This window comes from Sus scrofa, chromosome 1, assembly GCF_000003025.6.
Source record: "Sus scrofa isolate TJ Tabasco breed Duroc chromosome 1, Sscrofa11.1, whole genome shotgun sequence".
Classification (NCBI taxonomy): Eukaryota; Metazoa; Chordata; class Mammalia; order Artiodactyla; family Suidae; genus Sus; species Sus scrofa.
Window position 1 is genome coordinate 122,831,773 of NC_010443.5, and position 12,344 is coordinate 122,844,116.

Below are 12,344 nucleotides of genomic sequence, written 5' to 3' on the forward strand. Positions count from 1 at the left end.
TATTAATTTATCTTACTCCTTTTTTTGTTTTGTTTTTTACTTTTATCGCCAAACTTGTAGCATATGGAAGTTCCAGGGCCAGGGATTGAATCAGAACCACAACTGTGACCTACACTGCAGCTGCGGCAACACTGAATCCTTTAATCCACTGGGCTGAGCCAAAGGTCAAACCCATGTCACCCTGGTGACCCAAGCCACTGCGGTTGAATTCTTAACCCAGTGCTTAACTAGTGTTACTCCCTTTTAATAGAAGCAAATGCTAGTATTGAAAAAAGGTGATTTTACTAAACTCATCCAGTCTGTAAGCACCTGGACTCACTCAGGCCTGGAGCTTACAATCATAAAAGAAGATTACAAGTCACCAAGAAACATTAAAAAAAGTTTTACCTTAACTAGTGATCAGTGAAAAACAAATTAAAATTAGAGATCATATTTTGTCTTTAAATTTCCAACAGTGGTAAAAGGTAAAATATGGTTTAGTGTAGTAATAACTTGAACCCTGCTGGTAGGTGTGTAGATCCAAATGTTTTAGAGAGCAGTTTGACAATTTGCATCAAAACTTTAAAAAATGTAAACACTTCTGAGCCAGCAATTTTACTTCTAAGGCAGCAGAACGTGCATGAGGATTGAGCAATAAAAATCACTGTCATATGTTATTTATATAATAGGAAGAAGAAAGTTAATTAAATATTCATAAGTATCAAATTATTTAAATGAATCCATAGCCTGTACTACCATTCAGCAATTAAACTAGTGTTATAGAAGAGTAAATAATGACATGGGGAAAATACTCACAGTGTTATTAAATGCAAAAAGCAAAAAGCAGATTATGAAACAATGTGTAGCAGTTCCCTGGTGGCCTAGCAGGTTAAGGATCCAGCATTGTCACTGCTGTGGCTCAGATCACTGCTGTGGCATGAGTCTGAACCCTGGCCTGGAAATTTTTGTATGTCATAGGTGCAGCCAAAAAAAAAAAAAAAGAGAGAGAGAGAGAAAGAAACAATATGTATAGTAGGATCTCAGGTAATTTTTTGGAAAAAAGACTGGAAAAACACATGCCAAAATGTTAATAGTATGTACTCTTTCTTTGATAGTGGGACTTAGGTAATTTTTATTTTTTAGAGTCTATTTTCTGAAACTTCTGTAATGAATATTTACTACATTTGTAAAAGGAAAAGAATGTTCTAAATCCTTGAATAAATACAATAAGTAGCGAAACCAGAAAGACAGTGTTATAAATTGCCTGGTGAGTTTGGTTCATCCAGGGGAAAATGTTCAGTAAAGAGAAGCCAAGGGGTGGATGGGGGCTGGGGAGAGATACTCGCCTTCTGGTGCAGACTCAAAAAAACTGCAGCTTCTTAGCCCTAAGGGTGAGTGAGATCACTGAAGGAGGAACCCAGAAAGAAGAGGGCTGAGGGTCTCAGGGTATGGGAGAAAACTAAGACATGAGGAAGAGCAAGTTTCTCTGGAAGAAGATACCCGGGAATGTCTCAGACTGAAGAGGAGTTAAGGGGATGTAGGTGGAAAATGCCATTGGTCACCTTGGGAAGCACCACGTCATTGGCTGACAGGCAGGGGAGCCCAGGCTTCATGCTGATGAGCCTGAATGCTCCCACTCTCTCCTGTCTGCTTGATTCACTTTTTGCATCAGTGTGTTCAGGTCGGTGGAGGTGCTGCTCTTTCCATCTTCTCTGGGAACTTTTAGTGAACTCTTCATTTTATAAAAGGCCTTTTCTGTTGAAAAGGTAAGTTCCAGTAAAAGTGTTTTTATGGTTATGAAATACATGCACTGGCATCCTAGTGACATTGGTTAACTGTGAACTAACTGCTGGCTAGCTTCTTCAGGCTGGTTTCCCCCTAAGCAGTGGTAGACTCTGTGCTTCAATCCCACAGCACCATCTGGTGGTTGACCTGAGAATCTGCACTTTTGAATTTCTAATTTTCTAACGAAAAATAAAAACCAGAAACAAAAACAAAAGAACAATAACAACAACAAAGCTGATCTACTTAAAACAAATATAAAACAATAAAGAAGGGCTTGTTATTATCTACGAATTGTTCTCAGCTTCTTGTCCGAGACTAGCCAATTAGGAAGCCAAATGGAAAAAGACAGAAGAATATGAATCTAAGATTCTTTTAAATTCTACTTAATATTGTACCTGGTACACAAAACTAGTGTGGGTCTCTTTGGCTACAAGGCAGAATGAAAAGAACCCAGGTCTGTGTCTGAGTCCAGACCTGAAGATCAAAGCAAAATTGTCATGTCATTGGAAAGTCAATTTCTTTTTTGGGAATTGGGACTTTTTATATGCTTGTCTTTCTTCCTTCCCATTAGCTAAAGATTGGGCAGTGTTTGGCCAAGCTGGTGCTTATCTGAGCTTTTTGAGATGGGTCTGGCACTGGGAAATGGACATATTTGTATGTGATTCAAAGCCTGTTCTTATTCTGGCCCATGACCAATCTAAAAAAAAACAAAGAGCCTTTTCAAAGAGACCCTTGTGAATGACAGTGAGAGCACCACAAAAATGCACGTGTTCCTTGAAGGTGGTGAAGCTGAATAGGACACCTGCGTAGGTCAGGTTTCTTGTCCAGTTGTTTCACGGAGGTGGGCACCACTGTTTTTCCTTTCTCTTCCTGTTTAATCCAAAAAAGGTAATACGACAGTAATAAAGCAAAGCAGAAAACTTTATTGATAGCATCAGCCCAGGAACAGGACCAAAACCTCCAGTACCAGCATCAGAAAAGCTGAGAGAAATAGAACACTTTAGAAGTAGGTGAGCAGTTGTAGAGGACATTTGGTGGGTTTGGTTGACTCACTAATTCATTCCTGTGTGCCCAGGTGCCTTGCCTTGCTCTTCACAGGCTTTAAGCTGCTGCAACTGAGGAAGGGTAGGGTTTCTTGAAAGCAAGAAGGGACTTCACACATCATGCAGGGCTCTGTCTTGGGAGGTGAGGACTTTACTGTAGAGTTGCCTTATTCATGTCAATTGTGGCATAATTGGAACTTGAACTTGGATTGTTACAGAGCTCTTTCAGACGTCTTAGTTTTCTCGTGTCTCTCATGGGAGGTACACTTTGGTTTTTCTTATTTATTTCTTTATTATGTTTGAATTTCCTGCCTCTCATTATCTTTTCAATGTTAATATCAAGACATCTCCTTGATCCTAAGAGGAAATGAAATTATAAAAATTGTTTCCATTTTGGTATGATTTCTGGTCTTGACTTCCGTTTTAATTAGACCAGGAATTTATGAGCTGAAAAAAAATAACTCAAGTGAATTACCTTTTCTGATCGTAATGTAACACAACTCTTTTGGCTCCACCAGCGACACATCTCCAAGGCTGCTTTGTAGGTTTAAGGATATGAGGCTGGACCAAAAAGGAAACCATTTCCACAAACAACCCAAGCAGTTATTTGGACCTCTTAGTGGTTGTGAGAACCTACCCCATCATGGGTGCTCCCTGTGGGTCTCACTTCAGCAAAATTGAAGACAGTGAGTTCCTGCTGTGGGTTCCCCAGTGGGTTGAGGACCCACTTGGGTTGCTGTTTAGGTGGGAATTCAATCCTTGGCCTGGAGCAGTGGGTTAAGGATTTGGTGTTGCTGCAGCTATGGCATAGGTTGCAGCTGCAGCTCAGATTTTCAGTCCTTGGCCCAGAAACTTCCATATGCTACAGATGTGGCCAAAAAAAAAAAAAAAAAAAAAAAAAATGAACACAGAGTTATTGGTGTGATTCAGAGAAACCGGCATTTATTTATTCAACATGTTTTTAAAATACCTTCTGTGCATTGGTCACTGTGTGAAACTAGTATAGAGGAAAAGAAGGGACAACATACAATGATGGTCCAAAGACAGACCAAGCATTATTTCTTTGGTAAAAGGGATATAAATGTATAGATACTCTTAACTGAATTTTCAAAATTATAATTAGCTCCTAAGTCTGTTTCAGGATCCAGGTTGCTTCTTTAAAGGGACAAACTTATAAGAAATGATAAATAACTCTTGGAGATTTGACACCTTAGTGCTCTGCCTGTCCTTCCCCACCAGACATCCCTTCCAAAAGTTCAGAGATATAGTCTTTTAAAAAATGTCCAACTAATTCTGATATGAGAATTATCTGAGATCCCTTGAGATGATTATCAACATAAAGCGAGGAAACGTCATTGTAGGTTATACTACAACTACTGGGTTTTGTTTGTGTGTTTGTTTTTTTTCTTTTGCTTTTTAGGGCTGTACCTGCCATATATGGAGGTTTGCACACTAGGGGTTGAATCAGAGCTACAGCTGCCAGCCTACACCACAGCCACAGAACATAGGATCTGAGCTGTGCCTGCGACTTACACCACAGCTCACAGCAACGCCAGATTCTTAACCCACTGAGTGAGGCCAGGGATCAAACCCTTGTCCTCATGGGTACTAGTCAGGTTCGTTACCGCTGAGCCACAGAGGGGACTCTTAACCTACTGTTATTGGCTCTGCAAATTCGATTAGATGTGATTGAATTGCTTTTTACTTTCAAAAAATGCAGGATTCTTTCCAAGGCAACACAAAGGCTAAAATCATGCTTCCCAGTCAGCACAGTTGAATGATTCCACCTGGACAGGGATCTCTCCTCTCCTTAGGTGTCCCTTTTAGTAAAATATTCCCATGTTGGTTCCACAGCTCCACAGTTCAATAGCTTCCTTGGGATTGACTCTAATTCCCTGTGCACTCTTTCCTATTCTCAGAGAATATCTGATAGGTTTTTTTAAAAATAATATGCTTATATATTGAACCATTATTCTGCTTTTCCTCATCCTGCAATTCTTCAGGCTATACAAACCAATAAATTTTTAGAAATCTTCTCTTGAGACTTATTGTTTCTATCTTTAAGTCATCCTTACAACTCTTTCTAAGCCATCCTTATGAAACTTAAAATTCCATTAAATCTTCATATTGTAAGGCCTAAGCATGGTACCATACTCTAGCCAAGGCAACTTATGCTCCATATGATGAGGAGAGTAATTTATAGTCCCTGAATATGACCTTTGGTTTTTATGCAGCAGCAGCAGATTTGCAAATTCCTTTGTGATGTTCTGTCAGCTGCCCTCTACAATTTCTTTAATTTGCTAGTGAAAACCAGCCCTTTCCACTCACTGCTTCTCAAAGGAAGTGTCTAATAAAAATATTAATATCCTCTGGGCATTCTCTCGTGGTACAGCAGGTTAAGGATTAGGCGTTGTCGCAGCTTTGGCTCTGGTTGCTGCGGTGGCTCCGGTTTGATCTCTGCCCTGGGTACTTCCACATACAATGGGCATGGCCATAAAACAGCAATACAAAACAAAATTTGAATATCTTCCGGTAATGTCATCTTCACGAGTTCCTGATTTAGATGCTTGTTGGAGACAGTTTTTTAGTAGGATTTCAAAGACAGGGGTTACTGTACTGTCACTACTTTCTAGCAGCAATGACAGGGAGAGGGGCCAGCTAGAGGAGGGGCTATGCTAATGCCCCTATCTTCACCAGTGGCTCATTCCCCATTTTGTCGGGGGACGTTTAGAAAGTTATGCTTTTTTCAATCATCTGTATATACCACAAAGGTTGTACAAAGATAAGATGCAAACCTCATCTTCCCTCCAGGTTGCTGCCCTAAGCATCTTTTGTATTGAATCCAGGTGCTGACACTGAACTTGAGTCACACTATTAGTCAAAATCAGTCCACCTCTGTTAAAATGTAGGCCTCAACTACCTGCCTTAAGACCAAAATTTGTAAGTATTTTGAGGTATTTGGTTGTCAAACATGAATGTTTCTTCTTTTTGACACATATGAAATAGGAAGTATTCTTTCTGTCATTTCAGAGCTGAAGATAGCTTGTAAACCTACTTCCTTTTATCGTTACTAGTTCATAGTCTAGAAGTATTTTGACTTTATATAATCTTCTCTTACTGAAAATTTATTGTCACTTTTTTGGTATGTCCTCCTGCAGCCTGCCACATATTGGAATGCCGCAGCGGAATGGCCCAAGACGTCATAAGCACCATAGGGCAGGCTTTTGAACTCCGGTTTAAACAGTATTTGAAAAATCCCTCTATGAATACTTCTTGCGAAAGGTCAGCCAAGAGTTCTATAATTATTTGACTTACCAATTTTTTTTTAAGGTGAATAGTACATTTCATTTCATTTCATTTCATTTCATTTCAGTCTTCTTAGGGCCACACCCCAGGCTAGGGATCGAATTGGAGCTGCAGGTGCCTGCCTACACCACAGCCACAGCAACTCGGGATCTGAGCCACGTCTGCGGCTTAGACCACAGCTCATGGCAACCCCGGATTCTTAACCCACTGATTGAGGCTAGGGATCGAACCCAAATCCTCATGGATACTAACCAGGGTCGTTACTGCTGAGCCATGATGGGAACTCCCAATTTGACATTTAAAATTTTTTTAAATTTTTTTTGTCTTTTGTCCTTTTAGGGCCACACCAGCAGCATATGGAGGTTCCCAGGCTAGGGGTATAATCAGAGCTGTAGTTGTTGGCCTACACCGTAGCCATAGCAACGCCAGATCCAAGCTGTGTCCGACCAACACCACAGCTCACGGCAATGCCAGATCCTTAACCCACTGAGCAAGGCCAGGGATCGAACCCGAACCCTCACGGTTCCTAGTTGGATTCGTTTCCACTGCGCCACAATGGGAACTCCCCCAATATGTTATTTTAAATTGACTAATGAAATTTAGTAATTTTTTTTCTTATGTATAGGTACAGTTTCAGTGCAAACTCGTGACATGTCTATTTTTCTTCCATTCATATTTGTCCAGATAGATCCTCCTGCCTTGTAACAGAATGAAAGGAAAAACTAAAAGCGAGAAGGGACTGACCCTGTTTCTCTGATGCTATTCAGAGCTATGAATTAATGAGATAGTGTTGTAAAATGATGAGCATCAACACTTTTCTCAGGTTCATTTCAACCCCAGACCCCTTCCTTATCAGTTTTAAAAAATTAAGGAAGAAGGGCAAAATGATGAAAATCAAATGTCTATAGCAGGAATCCCCATTAGTTTGCGGGTCTGCAGTGTAAGTAGATCAGGTCCAGTTAAGCTGTGGTGGGGGTGGAACTCCACATGACCCAGGGAGCTGGTTGTTCTGTTGACAGTACAGAAAGTCCACCATGAAAGCCGAACCCTTTCAGGCCTGTCAGACTGCACAGCGTGTGGAATGCAGTGAGGCCCCTGGCTTGCAGACTTCCTGCCCGAAAAACAAAACTTGGGCATTTTGAAATGCATTTCTGAAACCCCCCCTAATGTGTCATTTTGTGTATTAACAAATACAGTGTTTGGAAATGTTCCTCTATGAGGTGGTCTAGGGTAGGAAAGGAGAGGGGCTACCAGCAAGCCTTGATGTTAGATTTTTTCCTAGGGTAGCACTTACATCTTAGTGCTTTCACTTTGTTGACATGTAATGAACCCAACAAAACTCTGTGGGTTTTCTGTGGAATTGGTTCAGTTCAAATGGACTTGATTTATTCTTTTTCATAAGAAACCTTTTCTAATTCCAATTTGGAATGGAAATCTGTTGGTTTTTTTTTTTTTTTTTACCCTTTTCAATTTTTAAAACAATGCATGTTTACATAAATCTACCCACTTGCCACAGATGGTTTTAATATTTCTTTATGAATTTCATATAATCCAGATTTGTGCAGACAAGATAGCTGGCCATAGCTCTTGTATTTTTTTCATGTTGGTTTCCTAAACTGGACCAGGCCCTCTGCCCAATATCTAAATTTTCTTTGAGTAAAACATTTCCGAAATGGTACAATCAAAGTGTGCTGGAGATACCCAGGAAAACTTTGTATTTTTATCCTATTGACAAAAACAACTTACATTCAGGGAGTTCATGTATATGTGTGTATATACATATTTTATCGCTGAGGGAAGACACAAAAGCATCACCCTTGGCATTTTTGTTGGCCTATCCCACTTTAATTGCCTACAGACAGCTAAACAATTCAACCATCTGGTTACTTCCATCCAGATATTTGACATCACTGAGGCACAGCTATGAACTTAGACCATGAATGCACAGTTTTTCAGGACAGTTTGCATGATTCTGCTCCCTCTGCATCCCCTACAGCATTGAATTCCCACCCAGCCTCTTGGGAATTCTTCTTTCTTTACAGTGAGGAGGTGCATATTGATGGCCATGCTGAGGAGAAAGAAGCTCATGAGTATTACAATGAAATCCCAGGGAAGCAGCCACCTGCAGGGGGTGTGTCCGATGTGCGGGTCAGAGTTCAAGCCACAGAAAAAATGGCTTACTGCCCCATACGGTGTGAAAAGTTGTGCTATTTGGTAAGTAATGTTTTATTGCCGTTGGAACTAGCAGTGCCCTGCTGTGCTTATCACTGGAGGACCTAATTTGAGGATTTCCAAATACTAGTTGAGAGAAAGTATCATCTTCTTCGACACAGAGCCACAGAGTGAATCATGGTGGGAGACTATGCTAAATAATTTTTACTCCCAATATCCGGACCTCACCCTCTGCAGATGACCTCACATCTTACTTCACTGGGGAGACTAGGATGATCCAACATGTTATCTTCAACTTCACCCTTTCCCATCTCCAAGTCTTCCTGTCTTCTTGATTCTCTTCCTCAGCTACTGTTTCCATAGCTAATCTTTCCCCTGAGCTCCTGATCCCATCTGCTCCTGCCATCTCTGTATTCCATCTGTCAACCTCTATCTCAATCTTTATTTTCTGTCTACTGGTTCTTTCACATCTGTCTGCAAGTAAACTTGTCCCATCTCCCTCTCATCTTCCTTTGGTCCACATGCTTCTAGAAAACACTGTCTTCAATTCTGTATTCCCATCTGCACTAACACTTCCAAAATCTGAACTCTGCCTGACACCTTAAGAGACATTTCTTTTACAATGGTCACAGATTTTTTTAATCGCCAACGGCGTTAGCTGTTAAACTTTTTCCTTCTTCAATATTCTGAATCTGTCTACATCATGAGATACCTGTTGGCTGCCTCTTCTTTTTTTAGACCTCTTCGTTAGTTTCTCATTCTCCTTCCACATCTCTAGTTGCTGTTTTTCTTTCTTTTTTTCATGTTTTCCAACATTTTATTATTAGTAAAGTTGGAAGAATTATAGTGAGCACTCACATACTCACCACCTAGATGCTATAATTATCATTTTACTCTATTTTTTCTGTCATCCTAAGTAGCTATCTACCCTCTGTCAATCCATCTTATTTTTGATGCATTTCAAAGGAAGTTACATCTTTCATATTATACCTGAAAGATATCTCCTTTTCTTACATCCCTTTTCCTGCGAGCCCAAGCCCCTGCCTTACCACCATGGAATACCTTTCCAAAACTTTGCCCTTGGCTTTGGTTTCTCCTCTCGCGTGCCACTTGTGCACACACTCCAGCTTCTCTGTCTTCAGCTTTTACCCTCCTCTCCAGCTATAATGCCACAAGCAGTACATTGTCTGTTTATATCAAGGTTAAACTCAGCATTTTACTTTGATTCCAACCCAGATTCCTATCCAGAGGTATTCATGTTTATTAATGGCACTCCTCCTCTTTCACTAACTTACAGGTTTCTATTTTTCTTACACTTGGCCCCAGTCTTCAAGACCTAGGATCCTACCATGAAAATATCTTGAAGCTGCCCAACATTTATCATTCCTATTGCATCTTCCTAAGTTCTGGTCCTCACTTACCCAGATGATTCTGAAAGTGCCTTCCTTGTTTCCAGTTTTATTCCCTTCAACCATCCTGCATGTTACTGCTAGATTAATCTTTCTCAAGCAGAGACATTTCCCTTCTCAAAGGCATCAGTGGATCCCCTACCATTACTGAAGAGAGCTATGTGTACAAGGCATAACTGAAGCCTTTGGTAGCATGAGATTTTCAAGGATGAAAAGTGAGCCTGGTGCAAGCCTTGGTAGAGCAGGGCTGCAATCTGCTAATTTATGCTGGATAGAGATTTGCTAAATGGCCAGTGTTTATACCAGTGTCCTGGAAATTACACTTCTGCCTGAGCTTGGATTGAGTTCTGGAGTGTGACCTCCCAAGCAGAAGGGATAACCCTCAGGATGCAGAACTTACATTTACGACCCCCTACCCTAATCAGACTCAATTCTGCAGCTCCAAAACAGTGTGCTAGGAAAGGAGTCTGTATTCCCCACCTTAAATCTCAGTTGCCTTCTCTCACCTGTCAGCTGCTTCCTGTGTCAGAAAGTGAGGTCATCTACTAAATTCTGCTGGGAGCTTTATCACTGTCTTGTTTTTTGTTTGAAGTTTATGAACATATATTATGTTTGTAAATGTCTCACAATTTGTTATTTGTACAGCCTGGAAACTCCAAGTGCAGCAGTGTATATGAGAATTGTCTAGAACAAGGCAGGACAATAGGTAGGTACCATCACTCTTCCCCATCTGCCACTCTCCTCACTCCTTGTATGTTATCTGGTCCTGTGTGGCTTTTGCTCATAAATACTTTATGGGAAAGTCAGGTGTGTATAACCAAGCACCTAAGGCTTCTGCTGCTGGCTTCCTACATTCCAAGAAGCCCAGAATACCGCATGTGTGTTTGTTGGAAAGCTGTGGTTCTCCCCTGGACCTATGTACTATTCCATGCTACAGTTCTGCTTTATGGGGTCTCTCACTGCTTTGACATCATGAAAGCTCTCTCACTGCAAAGGTGATTTCTTTACTCAAAACTTAAGGGAGAGGATTTCCCTTCATGGCTGAGCAGAAACAAAACTGACTAGTACCCATGAGGATGCAGGTTCCATCCCTGGCCTCGCTCAGTGGGTTAAGGATCCAGTGTTGCCATGAGCTGTGGTGTAGGTCACACATGAGGCTCAGATCCAGCATTGCTGTGGCTGTGGTGTAGTCTGGGAGCTACAGCTTCAATTTGACCTGTAGCCTGGGAAGCTCCCTATGCCATGGGTGTGACCCCAAAAAAGACAAAAAAATAAAATAAATAAATAAAAAACCTCAAGGGAGGAAGTTCTCACTGTGGCTCATTGGTAATGAACCCAAATAATATCCATGAGGATGTGGGTTCCATCCCTGACCTCTCTCAGTGGGTTAAGGATCTGGTGTTGCTGTGAGCTGTGGTGCAGGTCACAGATGCAGCTCAGATCTGGCAATGTTGTGGCTGTGGTGTAGGCTAGCAGGTATAGCTCCAATTCACCCCCTGGCTTGGAAACTTCCATATGCCTTGAGTGTGGCCCTAAAAAGCAAAACCAAAACAGAACAAAAAACTCAAGGGAGTTCCACTTCAAAGAATATCAGACAGTAAGCTAATATGAACACTGATACTTGTCAAATCCATGAGGATTAAGTAGAAACCCCTTAGTTCTGTTTGGCAAAGGGAACGAAGAGAAATCTGAATGTGAGCATCCCAGTTAGAGGTTCCTACACCCCATCCTTGCCAGGGCATTAAATGTCTTATTCCTGCATGTGATCATTGACCTTGGACACAATTTTTCTACAAGATGATTGCAAGGCATAAACTATCAGATTGGAAATGTATTTTCAGAAAGACGTTCTACTGCTTGTTAGTCATTTTGTTCTTATAAACTATTGAAAGTATTTCTTAGGGAAGAAGAGTTTTGCAGCTTTAGAGGGGGAGATAACTGGATATTATAAATAATACAGTGGAAAATAGAGTTGGATAACCACACTTTAGGGCTCAAATGAAATTAGCAGCAACTTGCTTCCTAGAAGGTAGTCTTCTCACTTTCAAGGATTTTTTTCATAATTCTCATGGAATTTTGCCAATGTAATCCATGAATTTTATTATTTCTTATATAGTGGGGATACCTGAGGATTTTGGCAGAGTTATGATTACCACCCTCAAATATAATAGGAGTAGTGAGCTAAGGCAGTATTTTAGATTCTTTTTTTTTTTTTCTTTTTTGGCTGCCCTACAGCACATGGAAGTTCCTGGGCCAGGGATCAGATCTAAGCCACAGTTGCAGCCTATACCACAGCTGTGGCAACACTGGATCCTTAACCTGTTGTGGCAGGCCAAAGATCAAACCTGCATCCCAGTGCTCCAGAGACACCACCAATCCTGTTGCACCACAGTGAGATCTCCAGTAGATTCCTAGATTCCTAGATTCCAGTAGATTTTTAGATTCTTTTTTTTTTTTTTTTTTTGCTATTTCTTGGGCTGCTGCCGCGGCACATGGAGGTTCCCAGGCTAGGGGTCGAATCAGAGCTGTAGCCCCCGGCCTACACCAGAGCCACAGCAACACGGGATGGGGGATCCGAGCCGCGCCTGCAACCTACACCACAGCTCACAGCAACAACGGATCGTTAACCCACTGAGCAAGGGCAGGGACC

The 12,344-nt window shown here is 41.1% G+C and overlaps 1 protein-coding gene across 2 annotated transcripts in view; it reads left to right on the forward strand.

Moving 5' to 3' along the window:
• Positions 1 to 12,344, forward strand: part of SHC4 (SHC adaptor protein 4) — a 148,680-nt gene that overhangs the window by 109,028 nt on the left and 27,308 nt on the right. For both annotated transcript variants that reach the window (XM_013993029.2, XM_003121520.4), the window contains exons 7-9: positions 5,966 to 6,089; positions 8,156 to 8,327; positions 10,340 to 10,400. In XM_013993029.2, coding sequence (XP_013848483.1) covers positions 5,966 to 6,089; positions 8,156 to 8,327; positions 10,340 to 10,400 — 357 coding nt within the window. The remainder of the gene's footprint in view (positions 1 to 5,965; positions 6,090 to 8,155; positions 8,328 to 10,339; positions 10,401 to 12,344) is intronic.